General features: G+C 46.3%; 2 protein-coding genes across 3 annotated transcripts in view; one reads left to right on the top strand and one right to left on the bottom strand.

The window, feature by feature from the left end:
• The window catches only part of efcab11 (EF-hand calcium binding domain 11), a 36,491-nt gene extending 17,178 nt beyond the window's left edge, over positions 1-19,313 (top strand). For both annotated transcript variants that reach the window (XM_062469821.1, XM_062469820.1), the window contains one exon: positions 19,118-19,313. In XM_062469821.1, the coding sequence (XP_062325805.1) occupies positions 19,118-19,199 (82 nt within the window). In that variant the 3' untranslated portion in view covers positions 19,200-19,313. The remainder of the gene's footprint in view (positions 1-19,117) is intronic.
• Positions 1-23,843, bottom strand: part of nrxn3a (neurexin 3a) — a 532,817-nt gene that overhangs the window by 192,949 nt on the left and 316,025 nt on the right.

Here is a 23,843-nt window from a genome sequence, read left to right as displayed (position 1 = left end):
TTCACGCACCTGTGTTCTGAATGTGAAGTCACAGAAATAAATATTTTTTCTTTCCACATTTGCAATCCACTATGGCACACCAAGCCAGGGTAAGTTTCTTCCAAAAGCTTTATATTAGTAATTAGTGATTAAGAATTTAATAAACCCATGCCACCTAAACCTCACATTCCTTATAACGAGCAGCAGCATAAGAGTGAATGCTAACTTTGGCTAATGTCAACTAATGGGCAACAAAAATCTGTCATACATGTGAAGGTAACGTAATGTTACAAAGTGCTGTCCCATTCCAAATACCATTTTGAGCCCTTGCTGCCGCTCATCACTTACCAGACGTTAATGAAGTCTGTGAGGGTTTGGGGCTTAGGCCTTAGGGGGAACATTGAGATTAGGCCTAAATGACCTCATCCGAAATCGAGTCGTTAACTGACCTCAAGTTCAAAGCTAGTGAAAGGCAACCTCGCTCAACCAACCAGACGCTCCGACGAGCTGAAAGGTGAAGCCAGGTGAAGCTAGTAATTGGTGGATACTCAAACATAGCGTGAAATGGGAAGGTTGTCTGATGTGCTGTCAAAACGCACCGCCCTTTGGTTTCAAACGAAAAGTTTCAAATGTACAGCTTTCATTCCCGTGGTAATGTTTGGATGGGAAGAATGCTACTTATTCCAATATTGGGGAGGGGGGGGGGGGGAGTCACATCCAGTTCCTATGCCAATGACTAATCTACCAAAACAAAGCTTTTGGAAGAAACTTTCCCTGGCTTGGTGTGCCATAGCAAATCAAAAAAAGCGACCGTCAGTATCCAATCTCTTTGGCGGCAAACAACCGCTTCGTCTTCTGCTTGGTACTCCTGCTTCGTAGAACCATCCAAAGACAATTAATTCTGCTCTCCATCTTGAATACCCAAACCTCGTGTCATCCTTATCAAGAACATTCCCAGTGACACACACAGATGGAGTGAGACAGCGATGGAGAGGTGCCCAGTTCCTGAACACAAACGAGACAGGAGGGGGTCCAATCGGAGATCAGTCAACGCACCTGTATTACCTAGACGTGTCCTAGGATCTCAGAGTACGTATGTAGCAGGTAATGGGCATCGTCTTATCAGTATAAGCTATCTTTGCCAGGCCTGTCCATACTGTTGTTAGATAAGAGACAACCATTTCGCTGACCCGTACTGTATGAGAGCCCTTCTGTGTGTCTATTTACATTTCAGATATGGCGTGATTCATTTTTAATGTATCGGTTGCCTTGATTTTTTTGGGGAATCTGAAATAGCAAAGTGCTTTGTGCCGCATTCTCTGGAGTTTTGGTACACAAACTTCAACCCGCAACCTTGATTCTACTTTTCGAAACCTCTCATGTGGCACCTTCATCTTGCAGTTTACGTTACCCCCGACCCCCCCCCCCCACCCTTTGGTATAATCACGTTATTTGCTTATCTGTCATATTGATGTGGTGCAGTATACCTACAGGGGTTGCTGAGAAAAAGCAAACCAGAGCTGAACGAGAGGTGTGTGTGTGTGTGTCTGTATCAGTGTGGAAGCACTCAGCAAATATGGGTGGGAGACAGAAAGGTCTGCCATAGCCTCTTCAGGGACCAAAGCTGGATGTGAGAGACTTGTTTCTCTGACAGGTGTGTGTGTATAGGGGTGCTTTAATGCATCCGAGCGTGTGTGTGTGCGTGTCTGCGTGCGTGCCCCGGGATGCCCTAAGCGGCAGCCCGGACCACTGAATCTTTTATTCATTCACTTCCAAGAATACATTTTTCATCTGCCCAGACAAAGCTGAACAAAGTGTGTGTGTGTGTGTGTGTGTGCAAGAGGGAGAGAAAGAAAAAGCACGAGGCCTTATTTGCATGACAGAGCGTTCGCGTGTGGCGGTGTGTGCGTCGGAGGCGTTTTGTCTTTGTTTTCACTTCTGCGTTTGGCAGGTAGGAAGCGTGTTAGCGTCACGGACAAACAAAGGCGCCTGGCGGTGGTCGAAGGCCAGATTCGGCGCCTCTCCTACAGGTACCTGTTGTGTGCAGAGCTAGAGGGCCCTAGCACTCGATATAAACTTTCTTCTCTACGACAAGGCTCACAAGTGTCTTTTTGAAAGTACGTGGGAAAGGGCCCCTACCTCTGTATGTGTATTTGTGTGTCGGAATCAGTTTGTCTTTGTGTGTCTGTGTATAGCACAGGCAGTGCAACTTGCATGTGTTTCTTTGTATATGGTTGATATCAGACACTTTGCCTTCAGGGCTTGGATCAGACGCTGATTAGGCGCCTGCCGCGCGTTTGACGATGGTCGCAGGTTATCGTCGAGGAGACACGTGCTTCCTCTTATCCCCACGGCAACTGGCGCTCGAGCATACTGTGTGTGTGTGTGTCTCGTGTACAGGTTTCATTGTCAGTGTTGTTCCCAGTCTTCAAAGACAGGAAGACTCCAGCCCCCCTGCTGGGAAGAAGCAAACAAAAATCAGGAGTTTGTGTTTCCTGGCTTTGAAACATGCACAACGCACACACACACACACACACACACACACGCACGCACACAAACCATTGTGTTTGTCTGGCTCTGGAACAAGTATGACACAAACACGCTCCGTTCTGCTTTTTCTGTGGCTGGCTGGCCTGGCCCGCACAAACCTCCTGTTTACTTTGTTGTTGTTATTGTTTTTGTTGACATTTAAGATGGTCGCCCCTGTGCGCATTTCTATGTTTGGAAGAAAACAAGCAAATCACCGGGTGTAGCTTTCTCTCCCTCCTTCCCTGTCTGTTTCTATACCGTGGAATCGAGAGGGGGACAACAGACAGGTAACACGTTAGAGGGGGTTGCTATAACGATTTACAAACATTCAACCAACTTTTCCACTCGGTACCTTTTGAACCAGCCGAGGATGAGCTTCTGTTGATGACCTCTAGGGGCCCTCGGAATAAAAGCGTGGCCTCGGAGAATTTAACCTCCGACACGGAAAGACTAAAACCAGGCCCGTGGAAAGCGAGTGGCAAGGACTAGCTGCGAAAGACAGAGGGTCGGGGGTCATACAGGCGGAGGAGAATGAGTTAGGGGGTGGTACATCTCTGGGTGTGTACCCAAGAAAAGAAGGGATGAAGAAAGGGGAAGAGAGGTGGAGGGGAGAGGGTTCTGTTTACTACAGTGGAGGAAGGGATGGAGGTTGTGTACAGGTATGGAGGGTTCAAAGGAGATGAAGTCTTTGTTCTACGTTACTGTAGCTTCGACATCATCCTAAAGAGAGTGGCTCAAGACAGACTAGCGGTAGTCTACAGTGGCGTACGTGCCTGTGCCAATGTTTGGATCTACATTGTTCTAATATGCTTACCGCGACAGATGTATGCTTACCGCGACAGATGTATTCTGTCCTATCTTTCTCTCCAGTCAGCGCTCTCGCTCTCTGAGACCTGTGACTCAAGGTCATCATTTGACCACTTTTGCCCCCCTCCCGCCACCACCGCCCCTTAATCCTCTGAGATTGTCTTGTCCCCACGCCTAATTCGTTTTGTCATAATTCCCATTTGGACTGATCCTCACAGAGAAGAAAGCATTACAACGCACAATACATTTGGAGGTCTGTCTCTCTCTGTCTCTGTCTCTCTCTGTCTGTCTGTCTGTCTGTTTCTCTCTCTTCTCTCTCTCTCTCTCTCTCTCTCTCTCTCTCTCTCTCTCTCTCTCTCTCTCTCTCTCTCTCTCTCTCTCTCTCTCTCTCTCTCTCTGCTTTCTAGAGACATCAGGACACAGTGTGTTACTGAGGGGATTAACTGATTACCATCTCTCACTGCCTGTGATCTCATAATCAAGTGTAGAGTAGGTGTGTGTGTGTGTCCAGGGAAGTCGAAGAGTAAACAGTGTGTGTGTGGGGGGGGGGGGGGGGGGGCTGTCCTTCAACTAGCAAGAGGCTTCACAGGCAAGACTGGATGTGTCCTTATTTGTGATATCTTGTTGTATATTAACAGTCATTAAAAAGATGGATGCCACTTTCAATTGATTGCGCCTTTGTTCGTCTTTGTGTTTTCCGTCCACAGAAGCGGTTTCAATTCGTCCTCCGATTTTTTTCATTCATTATTTTCTTTAATCAGCTTTATCCTCCTATCAGATTGCAGCATGCCCTAGATGGGACGTGGTTGCCGCAGATCTCTTGTTCCATGGCAACAACGGATTAATATGCATCCCCATCTGCATGGAAACTCTCAGACATGTCTCCCGTCTCATCTTTAAATCAGGGTATGCTCCAGGTCAGAGTATGTATGTGTGTGTGTGTGTGTGGTCTGTGTGTTAGAGAATGACAGAAAGAGAGTGTGAGAAAGATGTTGGACGACATGGTTATACATGGGACAGATACAGTGATGCAGAGTGAAAGATCTAGAACTTGATGTTCAGGTTAAATTCAGTGGTAGAGGTGGGGACCAGCATACTGGTCCGATGAAGTCATTGAGAAACACCTGTAACAAACTGTCTCTCGTTTTCTCCTGATAACTCTCTGAGAGCGTTTTTGACCTATTACCACAAAATGATATCTACTACTGATATCGCATAAAGCGCCAAAGGGAAGACATTTAGGATTCGGAACATGAAGGCTTCTGAATGTCAACAATAGCATTTTTCCTGTCTTGTAGTGTGTGTGTGTGTGTGTTACCGTGTGTGTGAGAGAGCGTTATGAGCTTGTCTTTGTCCCCTCTCCCTGCTCTCTGAGCCTCAGGCCTCCCTTTTCCATCCATAAGCTCCAGACTATGATAAGATAAGGACGCAGTGGAGCGCTAGGACAAATCTGGTCGATAGGACACTTATCACCCTAATGCTGTCCCCTCTTTTGGTTTATCTCTTCTCAGAAAACAGTCTCTGAATCTGCCCTCTCCTCTCAAGAGTTAGCTTGACTTCACTCAGACAACTGGCAGATAAGGTAGCGTAAAGAAAGTGTCAGGGGACAGAGCCCGCGGGTTAGTAGTAGTAGAGCTAGCATTATAGCATTACCAGTTGGTAGCAAGTCAAGGTTAGCTGTTTGCTACATCGTTAGCGGTTTGCGGAAATGTCTGGTCATTTGCACACAGATTTGAATTCATCTCAGTACCATTTAATGGTTATGAAACTAACATTAGAATTCCAAATACATTGCTAACCCTTCTGTTGAACGTCTTAACCGTCTACAGATAAACAGTTTGGCCATAGAGAGGGCTAACCAAAACCGCAATGTTTTAAAGTGTCACCAATCGGGTCAAATTGAAAAAATCCACTTAATGAGGGATCCAGACCTTGATGTGAACTGTGAGAGACCACTTTGCCCTTAGACTGAACTGCATTTGTCATGCATCAAAAATAGTGCCTCATAAAATATTACGGAGCTCAGAAGTCACGCTACTACTAAAGCAGGCATACGACAGAAGATACCTTTTTAATTTGACCGTTCTTCCTTTGCAAGAGGATGCGGTGCGATGCGTGATGGGTGTAGCTACAAATAGTAGCCAAAAGGGAAAAGTAGAATTCTTAGAATGTGAACCAATTGGCAAATGTGTATTATTCTGGAACCTATCTGTTAATTTTTATTATCAATGGGCATAGATCCAAATGCCTGGACACAATCGGATATTACCAATCTGAGAAACAAAATGTCATCTTGGTTGTTTACTAAAATTCCTCAACAACGCTCTTCTGTACAGTCATCGTATCAAACCCGCCCAATTTTAGATAAACTGTTGTGATTGGCCTGGCACTATTCATGCAAGGTTGAAATCTGTTTGAATGGGAGGGTGGCCAGACCCATCTGGCGAAGTAAATAACACACAAACCTCGCCGATAGATCTGATTCCCAGACTAGACTACTTGAATTTAATGCAATTAATTCAATGATTGAAGAATGTTGGATGTAACATTATTTGTTGATATCCGATGCCTATTTGCCTGTCAAACTATCCCAGTTGTTACCTTCCTTAGATCTCAACTCATATTCACCCCTCTTTCTTTGCTTCTTTCTTCTTCCGACCCAATGTCGCAAGAGCAAAGAACCCGATTGAAAGTTAATGCACAAGACTGATTGACTCTAATCTAACTGCTACAATATATCCCACTGACAGACAAATGCTGGCATAGAGTCTTTCCAGAAATATGTCAATTTAGATATGATCCATTGTATGGCCTAAGATGAGGCTTAGGTTAGGGTTCAAGTTAAGGTTAGAGTAAGGTGGAATGGTTGAGGTTAGGGTTGGGACTTCCCCGCTAAGCATAGATACTTAACAGTTCTCTCATTTACGTCTGTACTTTTATTCATTTAGCAGATTATTTTGTCCAAAGTGTCATACAAATTCTAGACATGGTGAGACAAGCAGATAATCAAAGACAAGAAGTAAAGTGTTCTATGTCAGAGAGTCCGTCAAGAGACATTGTAAATAGTGTGGGTGGGGGAGCATGGAGGGGGCATGGCGGGGGGGGAGGAGAGTGAAACCAATTAAAGACAAATTGCTTGAAAGCAATCCTTCACCCGTAAATTGAATTAGCATTCCAACGAATGGAACGGCCACAATGACACGTCAAGCCCGGAGAGAGGAATGCTGATACCAGGGCACGAGGGGTGACAGGCCCTGATGCCACTCCCCACACCTGATGTATCAGACTGAAAACGAGAGTGGACAAGGGCACAGCCGGGCGTTCGTCCCAGCCGGGATTGGCATTTGCCTCCGAACGCTCCACGCCGTGGCCTCAGGGACGTAAGTGCTGGTGAAAGGCCTGGTCTTAGATGCCCAGCAGTGTTTCAGGACATGCTAAAGAGGGGAACGGGGTGGGGGGGGGGGGTGCTTTCATCAGCTTTCATGCGTGTCTGCACACACGCGCCATCTCTTCCTTTCTCTTTGTACACACAAACACACACCACCCGTAACCCTGTTGTCTTCCAAGAGGTGTGTCGACGGCCACGCCCTTGCATCGTCACACGTGTCACAGTGTACAGTGTGCCTTCTGACATGGGACATAGGCAGAGCTTTGGATGCGCCGGGGTCACATGATCGTGACGGAGACAATCCTCTCTTGTTGTCGGAGAGAGCCTGCAGCCAGCTGTGCATTTCGCCACGGGGTGCAGGAACAGAGCGCGGTTTTGGTTAGTTTCTTGTTCTCTCTTTGTCTCTTTCTCTGTATCTCTCCCGCTTATAGCAACTTATATCCACTGACCCCTCACATGCACAGGACAAACAGTGACTTCTGCATGGGCTTTGATCCCAGTGTTCTTCTCACAATAACTCACAATATATACAGTGTGTAAATAAAACAAGAACTTATATCTTATAATATAAAATAGGCCTAGAAGATTTCATCTTTTATCTTTACGTTTCAACTCAACCCCAAGAACTCAGTATGAGACCAATTACATTTCAAATAAACAGAAAAGAGAGGAAGCTATTCTAGAAAACTGTCCTCTTACGCACTCTTGTCCATACTTGAAGATGAATAACATCAATCAATCTGCATCTCCTCTCATGAGCAAACTATCCATTTAAAGTATAAGAGCCAAGTGCAAGATGACTTGTCTGTGTTGGAAACATTGTTTTATGTGTTGACTTTACATTTTGTGCATGGATCTCTCTATTCCTGTGTGCCTTCCTGCTGATGAATATCTACTGCTTCACATGTCACACACATAGTTTATCCTGGTCTTGATAGAGTTGTCGGTAATGTGTCTTATTCTTTTGATTCATCCATCCTTCAATCCATCCATCCCAGTAATGGTGGCAGGATAGTAGAGGAAGTCAACGTTGGGTGAATGTTCAAATAAGAGTTCTCAATTCCACAAAGCAGGCATGGCAAAACCAACCCTAAAGCACACCCGTAAACTAAACGGCGAATAAAATAGAGCAAATAGAACGAGAGAGTCCGGCAAGGCAGGAAAATCCCAAGGCGACCAAAGGTGTGAGAAAAAAACGATAGACACCAACATGGGTACAATGTGGTAGGAAACACAAGACAGAGGGCAAGAAACGGAGAGGGTACTGAAAGGGGAAACGAGACACAGTTGGCGGATGAATAATCCTGAGGAGTCGTGGCGACGCGCAGAGCGATAGGTGACAGGACCCAGGAAGAACCACGTGGAATCTGAAAAAGAAAGAAAAAGAACAGTCGAGACAGACGTAACCACAAACGCGGACACGCACAGAGAGGGAGAGAGGCACAGCAACCCGGAGTCAGGACAAATGTTGGATCTCCCTAGCATGCATCAGCGGTGGCATGGTGTTTCCCTCCCTCTTACAGCGAGGAAAAGCCCCAAGGGGACTTGTCAATCCTTCTGTAAGCCTCTGGGCCTAACTGAGATTTGAACACACACACACACACACAACTCAATGTTTGCTCTCTCTGACACACATAAGACTTTAGCTAGTTGTTCTCTCAACGGCACTTGCACGCGACCACGCACATGCCAACCTTCACGCATAACACTCCTCTCCCTCTCTCGAGCACGCACGCGCACACACAAGGCACTCAAAGCCTGGCATTGTTTCTGACATTTATCGCCATGCCCCGCATTTTGAATTTCCTCCCAAGCATGTGTTGACTTTTGTAAATCAGACCTGAGGGGAAGAAAATGGGGTAGGGGGGGAGTTCCGAAGAGAAAACGGCAAATACGTGACAGGACATCAACAAGCGAGTGTTAACTCGCTGAGAGGAGGGGAAAACAGGGAGACGCACGTGCTGGCGTGAAGAGATGTGGGAGGGGCGGACGGCAAGACACGCGAGTGTTGACGCGTCCAGACAGCAGGAGGAAAGGGAGCGTGGCCTGCCTGCCCCTCAGCCATATGCCTTTCGACGTCCAAATAATGGCCTGTTCTCAACCTGCTGATGCTTCGTCTGACTTCACCCCACATATCCAGTCCAGCAGGCTATCTGCCAGGTCCAGCTCGAAACTGTCCCTGTGACATGGAAAGATACATCTCGGTCATGAGGAAACAATGGCCCTCCAACCACATCAGGAGTACACAATCACCTCACCAAATGGCTATACGTACGAGATTCAGGAGACCCCCTCCACTCTACGCTATATTCGTTTCTTATCTCTACCACGGCGCTTCAAAGGATCTTCTGGGATGGCCTGACTCCATCCCCCGCCCTCTCCCGCACTACTTCCTCGGTGGGCCTTTTAAACAAAGATTTAACCTTTTTTCTGTGAATTCAGTGAACAGAGCTGTGACTTAGTTCCTCCAAGACTACATCTTTACCACAGAAGTATGAGGTGGAGAATTATGAGAGGAGTAGTTCTGTGGTGATTACTTCTTTCTTTTTATGCTGTGTTTACTTTCAGATTGATTTTAGTAACTCATTCCCTTTCTTGCAATGTAAGTCATCCTTATGGATCGTTATGAAACAATCATTCAACTATATTTTGTATCTCCAAAGTCCAGCACATTAATATGAACATTCTTTTGAACCAACATACAATTCCAGTTCACACCTACAGTTAAATGTGAATTGAAGAGTGAGAGATGGGATGGCCCCACTTTCAGAAGTTGAGCGGTCAACTTCTGACCTCAGGCACAGGACACTCCCTGTTCTCCGAATCGGAACTTGAGAAAAACTCTGAGATGATAAACCATCTTTGAGTACATTTACACTCACTGGCCAATTTATTAGGTACACCTCACTAGTACTGGGTTGGACCCCCTTTTGCCTTCAGAACTTCCTTAATTCTTTGTTGCATACTTTCAACAAGAAACATTCCTCAGAGATTTTGGTCCATATTGACATGATAGCATCACACAGTTGCTGCAGATTTGTCGAGCTTTGTGACATGGTGCATTATCCTGCTGGAAGTAGCCATCAGAAGATGGGTACACTGTGGTCATAAAGGGATGGACATGGTCAGCAACAATACTCAGGTAGGCTGTTGCGTTTAAATGATGCTCAATTTGTACTAAGGGGCCCAAAGTGTGCCAAGAAAATATCCCCCCACACCATTACACCACCACCACTAGCCTGAACCGTGGATACAAGGCAGGATGGATCCATGCTTTCATGTTGTTTATGCCAAATTCTGACCCTAACATCTGAATGTCGCAGCTGAATTTGACGATGCCGTCAGACCAGGCATCATTTTTCCAATCTTCTATTGTCCAATTTGGGTGAGCCTGTGCAAAATGTGGCCTCAGTTTCCTGTTCTTAGCTGACAGTAGTGGCACCCGGTGTGGTCTTCTGCTGCTGTAGCCCATCTGCTTCAAGGTTTGACGTGTTGTGCATTCAGAGATGGTATTCTGCATACCTTGGTTGTAACGAGTGGTTATTTGAGTTACTGGTGCCTTTCTATCATCTCGAACCAGTCTGCTTCTCCTCTGACATCAACAAGGCATTTTCGTCCACACAACTGCCGCTCACTGGATATTTTCTCTTTTCCGGATCATTCTCTGTAAACCCTAGAGATGGTTGTGCGTGAAAATCCCAGTAGATCAGCAGTTTCTGAAATACTCAGACCAGCCCGTCTGGTACCAACAACCATGCCACGTTCACAGTCACTTAAATCCCCTTTCTTCCCCACTCTGATGCTCGGTTTGAACTTCAGCAAGTTGTCTTGACCATGTCTACATGCCTAAATGCATTGAGTTTCTGCCATGCGATTGGCTGATTAGCTATTTGTGTTAACAAGCAATTGAACATGCGTACCTAAGTGGCTAGTAAGTGTTTGTCACGATGCTGCTGCTAATGCTGTCAGGATTACCATTATTCACCTAGATTCACCTTGTCTGGCATCAGCAATTTTAGGCCTGTTACAAAGCTTTCTACATTGGACCAAAGGAATTTGTTCGCATGCAGTCTCGCCAAGAAATGCCGCCAACCTGAGTTCCAATACAATTGAAGGGATCGATGATTGCATGTGTTATTAGGACTTTTTACAAAAGAATTCCAAAAGACAATTCTCACTGCAGGTTGAATGTAATCACCCAAACTCACAATCCAGACTTCCTGCATCGCAGCACTATGGATCATCTTCGTATAATAACAGAGACCCTGACCTCACGTCCATCAACCCTGAACAAACAAAATTATAGTTTAATGTTGTTTTCCCCCTGTAAGGTTGGCGTGCGCTATGTTTATGATTTCTAAAATAAATTGATTATTGACTACACATAATCCGATGTGATTATATGCTCAGTAATCTTGACCTGAAAGTCCAAATCTCAGTTATCTTGACCTGAAGGCCCATTTCCAATCCTCATACGTTAGAGGGTTGGGTTAGGGTCATGCTTTTCCTTGAAACCAAACCACATCAAGTTCACAAAAATAACAAGATTCATTTTATTTATTTACTTTCTTTAGAAAATATAACAAATTACAATCTGCTCTACTCTTAATAATGAATTCCTTCAGAATGTAGCAGTTATTACTTTAAAATAATAGTTGCAACACTACTATTACACGTGTGGTTGAGATTTCGTAGATCGTTCTTGAATGTCAACAAGGATTCTGTGCAGTATTTGTGTTTGTGTATTTACTCACCCCAAGTCTGCAGTACTCATTGCAGTAAAACAGTGACTTGACTTCTCATCATGTATTCACCAGTGTATCCAAACAGGAACACCGTGTTCTGTATGCTTTCCACCAAGGCCTCAGTGCAGAGCGCTCGGAGTCACATCGGAGCGACGCTAACACTCGTAGCTAACCCTGCTCCCCAAAGCACCCAGCTCGCTTTCCAAGCCCTCTTTGAGGTAGGGTGACAGTCTAGACTTCTGCAAAGCCCCTGAAATTGCCCCAAAAAAAGAAAAGGAGAAGGGGGGTGGTGGGGGGGGGGGGTAGTGTTAGAAAAAATATAATCCCAATGGTGCTTCTTAGCCAAGTTTCAAGTGGTTCTGACAAACTTGACTGGGGGGGGACGACGACGACTCCTGGGCCTCCCGGAAAGAGAGGAGGAAGGACTTTCATCCTCCAGCGCGTGACAAAAGAAAATGGGGTTTTCAAACAGCAGGCAGGGAGACCGATTTCTGGGGGTTGTGAAGAGAGTGAGGCATGCACACGTTCATAGAGCTATATGTGTGTGTGTGTGTGTGTGTGTTCCTGTCCTCATCTAGCTAAGAACAGATCTGTCTGGCAGAAGGGAATTCAAAAGGAATCAAGATGCGGAGAATATTCCACTTGAGATCAGTGTCACTGTAGATTGTAAGGACGTCCGTAGTTTGTGTGTATACGTTTCCGTCTACAACTGACAAAACCTAGCCTGTTAAGGACCAAGAAACGTGGCACGGGCGGAGAAACCTACTAACAATTAAAGTGGTTATGTCAGTCATAACGTGCTCAGTGTCTCCAAAAATGACGGGACTCCCGCTTTCCTTTCCAACTTTGCAGTTCCACTACACGCATCCACTGACATCAACTTGATACTGACGTATCAAATCCCCTCCCACAGACTTGGGGGCGGACAGCAGAGGCATGTCTCTACCAATGTCAAGAGACGATTGAAACGCTGAAACTCGCCATTAATTAACGACAGAGCGGGGGTACATGTTAACTCACACTTGCCCTCAACACACCCAGTGCCACCAGTCTTGCTCTCTCGACTCTAGTCAGTACATTTGTTTTCCTTTCTCTTTCCTTCACCCCTCTCTCTTCCCATTCCTCCATTATCCTTTCTCTTGCGGCTGGGTGAAGTTGAGAGGGGAAACTGGAGTTATTAGGCCAGTGTTTGAGCAGCCCAGTGTCAATAGGCAAATGGAGGGATGAATGAAGGATGAATAGACTGTGGCTGCTTTACACACTCATCATGAACCCTGATTAAACACGCTGATCATTACAGAGAGGGAGAGAGGGAGAGGGGGGGAGAGGGGGCGAGAGAGGGAGCCAAGGAGAGAAATACTGCAGGGATGGATCGAGGAATTGGAAAATAAGGTGTGGATTTTTCTCTTCTCTCCATCTTTTTCCCTCTCTTGCACTCCCTCCTCTATTGCTCCCCCCCTTCCCTGATTATGCTAAATGTGTCCAGAGCTGTTGATTGTCTGCATAAAGACATAGGACTGCTTACCACAATGACTTACCCAGCCTACGAAGCACGCAGTGGCTAGCTATGTCGTCCTGTAAGGTCCACAACAGCAGTAAACAGAAGAGAGCGTATTTGAATTGTGCGTCTATGCTGTTTCAGTACCACACGTGTGTGTGTGTGTCTGTCAATGCAAGCACTCTGCGTGTGTGTGTGTATACATTTTTCGGACTCCCCCCTCCTCCTCGTGCCTTGCATCTGTATCCCAGACTGTAGAGCAGAGTGTTGGGTGGCATTACAGGGAGCAAACACATATTATAAATCCATCATGTTGGAAGTAAAGACCAAGCTGTTTGTTCCCTGAGCCGTCTGGTACCTGCAGCGTTTTTCCGCCCACTCTCACTCCCTCTATATTTGCCTATTTGAAAAGGAGTGTTTTACAGACATCACCCTGTAATCATCGTGTGCAGTTACCAGGGACCTAGCCTGGTAGCTTACCACATGCACGCAAGTGCACAAGCATGTACAGCACACCTAATTCACCCGGGACATGAATTTGAGGTCAAATGTCCACAAGGTCAGGTGTTTCCATTTTTGCCAAGAGTAAGAAAGAGCGTTCTGTTTGGTGTCTGTGTGTGCTCCCGGTCTGCCAGATTTGTCTTTGAGTAGATACAATTTGTTGCCTGTCTTTTACAGTACAAGACACACCATCTTTGCCTACAGACATGCATCCACACAGAATGACGATCATTCAAACTCGTACATTTCACATTTTACATTTCACCCCTCCTCTCCCGTTGACACTGTAATCTAGGACACGAAAGAAAAAGTCGACTGTTTCCGCATTATTCTGAGATGAGGCAGTTTACAGATGACACACACACAGAGAGTGTGTAGTCTGAGATGACGTGTGGTCTTCTTAGGGTCTCTCCTCTCTCGCTCTCTCGCTCTCTCTCTCTCTCTCTCTCTGTTTCTCTCTCTCCTCTCTCTCTCCTCTCTCTCTCTGTTTCTCTCTCCTCTCTCTCTCTCTCTCTCTCTCTCTCTCTCGCTCTCTCTCTCGCTCTCTCTCTCTCTCTCTCTCTCTCTCTCTCTCTCTCTCTCTCTCTCTCTCTCTCTCTCTCTCTCTCTCTCTCTCTCTCTCTCTCTCTCTCTCTCTCTCTCTCTCTCTCTCTCTCTCAGGTACACACACATGTCATGTGCACGTCTGCAAAATGAACAAACCATCAGGCAGTGGACTTTTCACATTGCCATGTGCCATACGGGCCTCGTTGTTTCCATGGCAGCCAGGTACAATATGTGGACGGCTATTGGCCTGACATGCATCTTTGTGTGTCCTTTAACAACATCATTGTATTCTCACCATGCACTATTCTTTTCCAATCTCGTGAAAATATGTTAATGCGGTTCCCGGAACGAACACACTTACGAACACTTCCACATTGGGATCGGAAGGCCTTTACACATTTGAAACACATCTATCTATGGCTCTTGCTAGCAGGCAGAAGCAAAGGCATTCATTTATGACAACTCTATAATATCACGGAGCCCTTCCCTGATTGTGTGTGTTTTCCCCTGCCATTCCCTCCCTAGTGTATCCGCCTCATGTCTTACAGTTTATGCGCAACGAGTCAAGCAAAATCCAAGCTTATCTCCCAGCTGTGTGTGTCTGTGCGTGCATTGGTGTGATGCTCTGCAGCCGCACCCCTTGATAAACTAATTAGGAATTAATGGATTATTTTAGCGTTGCAAACTGCAAATGAACATTGGAGGGGTGCTCATGCAAAAAGCTGTCTGGGACTCTCTGGGGTTTTATGAACTGGTATCTACTGAACAACTTTCCTCCACTGGAAATGCACCGTACTTAGAGGCTGTTCCATGGGCTGCACCTCAATTGTCTTAAGTGGCCTTCTTTTGTAGTCACTTACTTCCTTGACACAAGGATATCAAAGAGCACGGCAGGGTGGTTGGAAGGAATGCGAAGGAGGAAGGTGAGGACCGGTAGAGCCTCTTAAGGAAATTGAGATTCCATCTTTACCCTTGTCTGGAGCTTGGAAGCATGTGCTCTCACGGATTCCAATCACATCTTTGGCGATTTCTCATAGGGGGGGGGGGGGGGGGGGGGGAGGAGGAGGGGAGAGAGAGGAGAGAGGCAGAGAAGGAAGGAAGGTGAAGAAGAGGGTTATGGACTCTAATCATCCAAAATGTTCCCTATTGACTCCCTTCTACCTCCACCTGACAGACACTTACATGCAAGATCGTGTAATATGTGTGTATGTGTGTCTTGAACTGCAGTACCGTTACTAGACCACAAGGGTAGTCTAAGGGCATGACTCATAAAACCTTTCATTCCGTTGCGGCTTTAGTGAGTCAGGGGTGACTGGAAAAGGTGTCACACCTTCCAGGTGTAGTGTAGTCATTGTAGCTTTTGTCATATTGGGGAGCAAGTTTATGTTCACCGGTGTAGTTTTCCCCATTTTGATGCTCTCTCTGAGTTTGCCGTCATAGCGTCTATTAACAGAGGCTTGGGTGCTGTAACCCAATCAGTGGGTCCAATATCAAAACATGCCCCTGTCCCCATGCTGTATCTAAGGCTGTTGTTTAGGAAAATCTGTGTAGGTGTCAACTAGGCCTAAAGCAACACATTTTTTGGATGAGAACATTGATTTAAACAAAAAAAAACGCTTTAGCTAGCTGCTGCTAGCTTAGCCGTCAACATTTAGTTTTCATCTGTGCGACCCAAAATAGACCATGCAAACTCGGACGATGACGGCAAACAATCGTTGCTTGTTGGCTATCTAGCTGCAAGGCCCACACAGAGCGTTAAGCTCAAGCCAACAGGGCATTGCAGAGCACGAAAATGAAGTCATCGATGCCGCCTGTGTCAATGCATAATGACAACGTCCCTGGATGGTGATTCAAACAAACAGGCACACATACAGTACACACACTGTTTTGATCCCCTCCGTTCTGCCAGGATCACTGTCCCATTGATGAACAAAGTGAGGTGAGGAGGCAGTACTTGGAGCATCTCTTTTTCATTTCATCTCTCCATTTTCGCCTTAGTCAGTGTGTCAGCATTACAGGTTTGACATTGACCAAGTAGCTTGGGCAGGTTTTGGCAGACTTTTCTCTGCTCTATGCACCTGTGTGTGTGTGTGTGTGTGTGTGTGTGTGTATTCTTATGCATCTTTCGAAAATGGAAAAGAACAACAGGAGGTTCTCTGATTAATGTGCCTGGGCCTCAGGTGCGCACCAATGATGTCATCGGCAGCCTGCCCCACGGCCCCCCTGGGAGTTGCAGTTTTTTGCAGTGGCTGGGGCTGCCGTATGGGCTACGCGGGAGGTAAATGACACAATTCATGCATTTGGTGGAAGCTCATCCCCCCCATTTTCTGAAGTGTGCCTCATACATTATATCGCCTTATGTTCCCTTCTTCATGTATACATGATTTACTGTAGTTCCTCTCTCTCTCTCTCTCTCGCTCTCGCTCTCTGTCTCACTTTTACGCATGGACACATACGACAGACTCCTGTAATCGTAATACCATAGCTGTCCATCAGATACAGCTAATGTTGAGTGGTCAGCCTCACAGCTTAATTACACTGTCACTACACTCACAGACACACACACAGTACACTCTCCTCACACTCTCTCTCTCTCTCTCTTTCTCTCCGTAATCACATCCTAATGGCATGTTCCTGATTATAGTTGTAAGTATGGCATCTGTCAGTTGGTACGTAATGTAAAGTGTTGCTGTGAATGTAAGTGGTTGGCATTTTGTTAAATTGACACACACGCACACACTCACACATACACGTACACACAGCCGCGGTCAGGCATTAAAAGGCTGATCATCTCTCTCCTGTCATAAGGAGTAATCTCGTCCTTGCGTCACTATATTTCTCCCTTTATTTCTCTCTTTCATTCCACGGTGTTACCTACGCTAGTATTGGGCCCTCCCTCTATCTCCTGTCACTCATTCCTCTCCATCGTGGAGGGACGAGTGCAACTCTAACCCCGTCTCCGCGGAAACAAAGCGTGAAGGACATCAGCATTCCGGATCCTCTGAACCACAAGGGAGACGTCAAGCAGGACTGAGGGGGTCCAGAGGACCAGGAGGCAGGGAGGAGAGGACAGTGACAGGGTGCGATGGTACTCTGGTTAGTACAGACACAATAGGCTATATATAGTTGATATTATATCGATTTCTTTCCTGATTATTTGAGTTTTGACCTGTCAGTTCTGCAATATGAGTGGACAAGGTTAGCGCCGGCCTCGGATCATCTTGCCCGTTTTCCTGAGACTAAACATAGATAGCAGAAGATCAGGGGTACTGGATTATGTTTGGCATAGATCAGCACCAAGAGGAAACTCTATCCAACTCTGCAGGCCACAATTGCAAAGAGTGTCTGCCTGCCTGCCTGCCTGCCCGCTTATCTGTCTGTCTGTCGGTCTCTCTGTGGGTAAGAGGGAGGAATGAGAGGCAGAGAGGAGGCCGACGGCGAACAGGGAAGTGCAATTTTCCAGGGGGCTGCGTGGGTAATGGTGTTTTAATTCTCCTCTCTGTTGTTCCCTCATCTCTCCACGCATCTGCCGAGCACTCGGAAGTGAGAGATCACGCAGAGAGACGGAGAGAGACAAGTCAATAGCACAAACCAGCATGGAGGGAGAAAAAAAAAACAAATATAGGAGGAGACAATATATATATATTTTTTTTTTAAAGACTGATAAAAAAGGAGGGATGGTGGAAAGAGAGGAAGGGGTGATGACAACGATGACCCAAACAGATTAGGATAGACAAAACGTTTGCCGCCATGTGTTTGAATGCTCCTATTAGCTCTCAGGTGTGTCATTGTTGGTGTCCGAGTTTGTGTGTGTGTGTGAATGATTGTCCGGGTGCGCACCTGCGCGCGCATGTGTGTGTGTGCTTCGTCAAACAGATTAGCACGGTTTGCATAAGATGTTTTCCGCCCGTCTTTGGTTTTCTTTTCCTGTTGATTTGGCATGTCGTCCGATTCTGCTGCACCAAGCCTTTTCTACTCATCGACTCATGGATCAATACCATTGATTGACTAGACAGGCCACTCATCTGCTTAATGCCACATATCTGGACGAGCCTCTGATCAAATCAATAGAATCTAATAGAATAGAATAGAGTAGGAACTGATGCTCGCATCAATACCCCTCCATTATCAGGGCAAACAACTAGCCAAAAAGCACACGCAGCCATGTTGGCAATAAGGAGCAGTCTGATGGGAAATGAGACGGGAATAAGACCTCGCTGTCTAATCTAACACTTGAGATCTGTTACATCTCCTGGTATGGAAGATGTTACAGATGAGGGGAGAGAGAGAGACTCTGTAGTTTGGGTGTGCGTGCGTGAGTGTGTGTGTGTGTGCAAGCATTTGTAGTGATCTATGTTTGAGTGCGTGAGAGCGGGCATGTTTACTTGCCAGGCAGTCGGCATGAATCTGTAAAGTGTAAGTGTGTGCTTGCATGAGTATGAATGTGTGCCCATGGGGGGAGGGGGGGTATGCCCATGTGTGAGGGATGGAGAAGGAAGGAGAGAGACGAAAACGGAATTCAAAGCAGGCAGTCTTCACCAGTGCTTTGAGCTTTGTGCCAATCCTTGGCTGGAATGAGACCATTGTCTCCAATGACCAAGAGAGAATAGAGTAAAAAATTATACACAACTCAGATTTGAACATGAACCCAATATATCATTTTACATAATTCAAGCATGAGAATACATATCTCTCACAGTTTTATTTTTAAATGCAATTATCGGATTTCTTATTTGACCATCAGTCTATTTTTGCCAAACTTCTAGGGGTATTTATGTTGTTCAGTACAGATACGTTTTAGGAAACAAAATGACACAAAGACCCACCAAAATAGGAAGATGTCCTTGCACCAAAATGTTTTTGCCAAACTTCTAGGGGTATTTATGTCGTTCGGCAAAGTGAAGTTTTAGGACATAAAATGACACAAAGCCCCACCAAAATAGGAAGATGTCCTTGCACCAAAATGTGGGTTCTTACATTTGTAGAGGAGAGAGGGAACACGGAAGAGGACCTTAGAGAGGAGTTAAGGTATGGACAATGACGCAGGGGGAAGATAGAGATCTCTGTTATTGTAGTAAGATAACATTGAGTCATTGTGTTGTTTGCTGTTCTCTTCCCCTCCAGGTACGTGGACCAGGACTGCGATGGTCATGTTAGTTTCAAGGACTTTGAGTGTGCCATCAACTATGGACTCGCCAACAGCTGACACACACACACGCAGACACACACATACAGTGCTGTCCTCCACACTACACTTTGTTTTGTTTTTTGTAACAGTTGTTCAATTTGAAATGGAGTTGTGTTATATATATATAAGACTTATTTGGATGTTTGGTGTGATTATCTTTGCTGAGAGTGATCCAACAGTCAGGATGAATTCCTTCTGGATCTTACAGTATCTTTGATGGAGAGGATATGCAGATGAAAGGAATCACCCCTTTCCCCTTGTTTCCCCCGTCTCTCCTGCCCTATAGTCAACACTCAAAATCCCACTTCAACAGTACACGTCCTTTGCACTCTTTAGTCCCTGAAGTGATCTGCCACTTCAAGAAAGGGGGAGCAGGTTACATCAAATTGCCCCAACACACAATCACACACACACACCCCACCTTTAATCAGATTCGGCCTTTTAAACAAGTGCGTGTTCCAAGCCTCTGCTCCCGGGGCTGTAATAAAAGGCCACTGCAAACGAGGGCTCTTCCAGAGGGGAATACCTGTTGCTTCTCTTGTTACGTGCGATTAACCAATCTGTGAGTACTTATTTGTTGTTGTTTGTGGGGGGAGTGGGGGGAGGAGGGGGGGGGGGGGGGGGGAGAATTTGCCATGCTCCTTACTGAATACTGATTAATTAGTTTTTTTTTTGTAATCGAGTTTCCTCTCGATGCGTGGGTCTGAGCTGTGCACGGGAGGGAAGGTACACACACACACACACACACACACACACACACACTGGAGATGTGCGTGCACGCTCTTGTGCAGAAATGAATGTTCAGACACGCTAACCCGCAGTGAACACACGTTCAAGAACTGTTTCAACACGCACTTGGCCTCTCTTACACACTCGCACACACATCGTAAATCCATCAGAGCGAACTCAGGAGGTTGTGATTTAGGAAATGGACCAGCGGGGGGGGGGGGGAATAGAATCAAACAGTTGTTTAATCAAAGAGGCAACGTGTTTAATCGAGGCAACGTGTCGTTTTCAGGGTGCAAGCGCATACGCATTGGGGACAAATTACTTTAAGCCAAACTGTTAGTGGATTACCCCAAACGTCCCATTCATTCCGAATTGCATTGAGGAAACCGCTGGAAATCGGAGGGGACAGGAAGAGGAGGAATGGATGGAGAGAACGAGAAGATGTGAGAAGGGGAGCGAGGGAAGGTAGGATGGAAAGATGGAGAAGGAGAGTAGAGAGAGCGAGAGCCCGAGCCGGATGGAACATTGGGGTGGAGACAAGAAGCAGGATGGAGGGAGCGAGTGTGCAAGACAGGGGCCAAATAGAAAGATATAAAGAAAAGTCGACAATGCCAGATAGACAGCGAGCCGTGCCTAGACGGAACATGGCACTAGTTCCCTCCAATGCTAGCCAAGCTAGCTAAGTCTGTACAACACACAATAGTCCAATATGGATCCAAAGGCGATATTTTTCCATTTAGCATGTAGAATGCCAACATTTTCATTTGCACAGTTCCATCCCATGCCAAAACACAGCGGGATAGAAGCTAAGCCCATTGTGTTGGACATGAAGCACATTTCTACCGTCCCAAAAAACCTGTAGCAACGAACGACTAAGGGCCAAACACATTTCGGCGGTGAGTAGGTTGGGCCAGAGGAGGAGGAGGTGTTGGACGTCGGTGAACAATCTGCTGTCCCTCGTTTCTTCAGCTGTGGTTGGTAAGGAGAGAACAGAAACTGTTTTTGAAGTGGAAAAACAAGTCAATTTCAAGCGGAAAACGTTTGAGAAGCAAAAGGGCCCCCATGCCTCAAAGCAGGTGGCTGCTCCACAATTGAGTTAACAATTTAGAATGACAGTAATCTGTTTCGGCTAATATGTGTGGTGTCAATGCATGCAACCAGCATTTGAATAGGCTTTAGCATTTGAGCACATCTGCTAAATTGAAATATACTGGCCATTTATTTGATACTATATCTGGACCAAATGTTAGCCTTCTGGACACTGGCCATTCATTTGATACTATATCTGGACAAAATGCAGACCACTGCACCTTTCCTTTCCAAAAACGTTGAGAAGGAAAATTGTGAGTGAGGAACAGAGGCCACTGCAAGTTGAACCCTTCTGTTCCTCACTCAAAATGTTCCTTCTCAACAACAAAAAATCCAGAGCTGTATATCTGGACAAAATGTCAGCCCTTAGGGAACTCTCCCACTACATTTACCAATAGAAAAAGCATCAACTCTAGAATGGTATCCATAGTGACAGAGCCTTTGTCTACGATTTCAATTACTGCAAATCAGATTGCCAAGTGTTGGCCATGTCAGCGGTTTAGAAATATGGGCGTTCGAAAACGATCTTTTCGGATTGGAGCTCTATTTCAATTTAGACCCCACAGCTTGAGTTTACAACAACCCCAAAAATTGCTCCTGCTGTTTCTAAATAAAACTGACTAACAACAACTCAGCACATTCGTGCTGAAACGTCAGACTGTGCGTTTGTGTGTTGGAGGGATATGGCTGTACACCGATTGGCTGATTGACTCATGTGACTCTGATTGGTCGTGGCTCCTCTCCCTATATGCATGTTTCCATGCTATCCTCCTAGCTAGATTGACTGGCGCTGGGATGAATCAGCAGTTTGACCTAGGCGCTTGTGTCGACTCAAGCTCACACACACACATGCGCTTGGAGGAGAGAGTGAGCGAGCACACTTCCAGGCATGCGCAGACATTCTTGCTCTCAGGAACAGTCACGCACACCGGCTCAAACCTGAACACTGCCACCCGCATGCAACCTCTTCATATTCAACATATTCCGTCACGCACATCACGCGTGTGTGTGTGTGTGTTTGTTCCTGAAACCCTAAATGATGACCTCGTTCTGGCAGACACCGGTTCAAACGCGACAAAGGTCTAATCCTCTGCCCCGTACTCTCTCGCTCCGTTTCTCTCCGTGGAAATGAGGCCCCCCCGAAGGAGGTGTGGAACAAGGGAGGACGAGGAGGATAGGGAGCGAGGAAGGGGGGTGGAGGGGCGGGCTGGGGGGCTGGAGGGAGATCTCATTAATCAGGCCTGGCAGATACAAATGAGGGACCTTGCTCTCTGCTCTACCTGCTCGCTGCGACAGTGTCGCTACACCCTCCTCCATCTGCAGCGCGAGGGAGGGTGGGAGGGAGGGAGGGAGGGAGAGAGGGAGGGAGGGAGAGAGGTCTCCCTACGGGGAGGACGCTCTTCATTTCCATGGTCCTCCCTTCTCGCTCTGCATTCCACCACTCCTACCCGTTCCCTCCCTCGCCCTTTCTCTGCGGTCAAAACAACGAGCCTACGCTTTTGTGGCGTGTTCGACACCTGTGGAGACCGTGGCGTACCGTTCCCCAGCTCGGGGTCCTGGATCCTGTTCCTCTCCTCCGCTCCGTCTCACCTCCACCTTTTATACCGCTCATCACCACCTTTCCAATCTAGTCCATCATGTCATTCTTTCCTGCGGAGATATCGCAAGGTTGGGAGTCCTCCCGAAGACCTTGCATCTTTACCCTTTCAGTCGTCAACCCAGGCCCCGTTTGGCGAGCGTAACGGGCGGGGCAGACCTTGAGCTGTCGTTTCATGACTGACGACGGCAACCTGGGATTTCAGCAGGATTGAATGTTCCGTGCCTTGTTGCTTTCCTCCGCATAACGTCAATGAAGAGGGGGCGGGTCATAGAAAGAATGGGCTTCATCTCAATACTCTGAGGTGCCATCCTTCACATGAATCTCGGTAGTGTTGGCATTTGGCACACTACATTCCAGTCAGTGAGGAAAGGCATGTGACGTCAAACCTAAAATACTCATTCTGCAACGATGCAGTGTTCCCCAACCGCAAGAAATTGAATCTAGTTAACACTAAATTGAGCCCTCAGAGAGGAAGAGGCTTACCAGTAAGAGTCCATTACAGGTGCCATGGTAACGGTGTCCAGGCAACAAGGGCTTCTCTCACCTCTCGACCTCTCAGAATTAAAACCCAGCGAGCCACACAGGCCCTTTATATCCTATAAAGGTGATGGATAACATCACAAAAGGTGTTGCACGGCAGTGGTGATATCGATGAGATATGCTTCTGGAGTTAATACTTCATGGGCTACCACCGGAGGATCTTCAACAGCTTTTGATGGCATTCGGAGGATTTCAGAAAGGCTCTCTGTGATTTGAATCATTTGTATTGTCCTTTTCTAAGTGTCTTGAAATGTTTGATTTCGGTACATAAAAAAAGCCCAATGTTACATACAAAAGGCTGCGCGTGTACGCAAGCATGACAAAATAGCCATCTTCAACCTCACGTCAAATCTGGTTTCCTCATGCATCAAGTGCAGTTTATGAGAATCTCCGCCTTTTGGCACCCAAACTATTATGTCGGCCTCGGGCCACATGATAGATGCAGGCTATAGGCTATGTCGGAGGCACTATGAGCATATTGATTTTCCAATGGGCAGCCTATTAAATATGATTTATAGATATTCCCTCCCTCTCACTCTACCCCCTAAGCCCCACAGAGCCCCAAGCTAATGGCTAGGATAGCCCTGGTGCGCAAGGTGATTTATTATCCGCAAAGATTCATAGATAAAAAAAAAAAAACCTTGGTGGACTCGAGATCTTGCTAAATAAATGTTGCAGAGGCAGTTTGGATTGTAAGTAAGGGT

Source organism: Osmerus eperlanus, chromosome 9 (genome assembly GCF_963692335.1).
Source record: "Osmerus eperlanus chromosome 9, fOsmEpe2.1, whole genome shotgun sequence".
Classification (NCBI taxonomy): domain Eukaryota; kingdom Metazoa; phylum Chordata; class Actinopteri; order Osmeriformes; family Osmeridae; genus Osmerus; species Osmerus eperlanus.
This window is presented reverse-complemented; position numbering and strand designations above follow the sequence as displayed.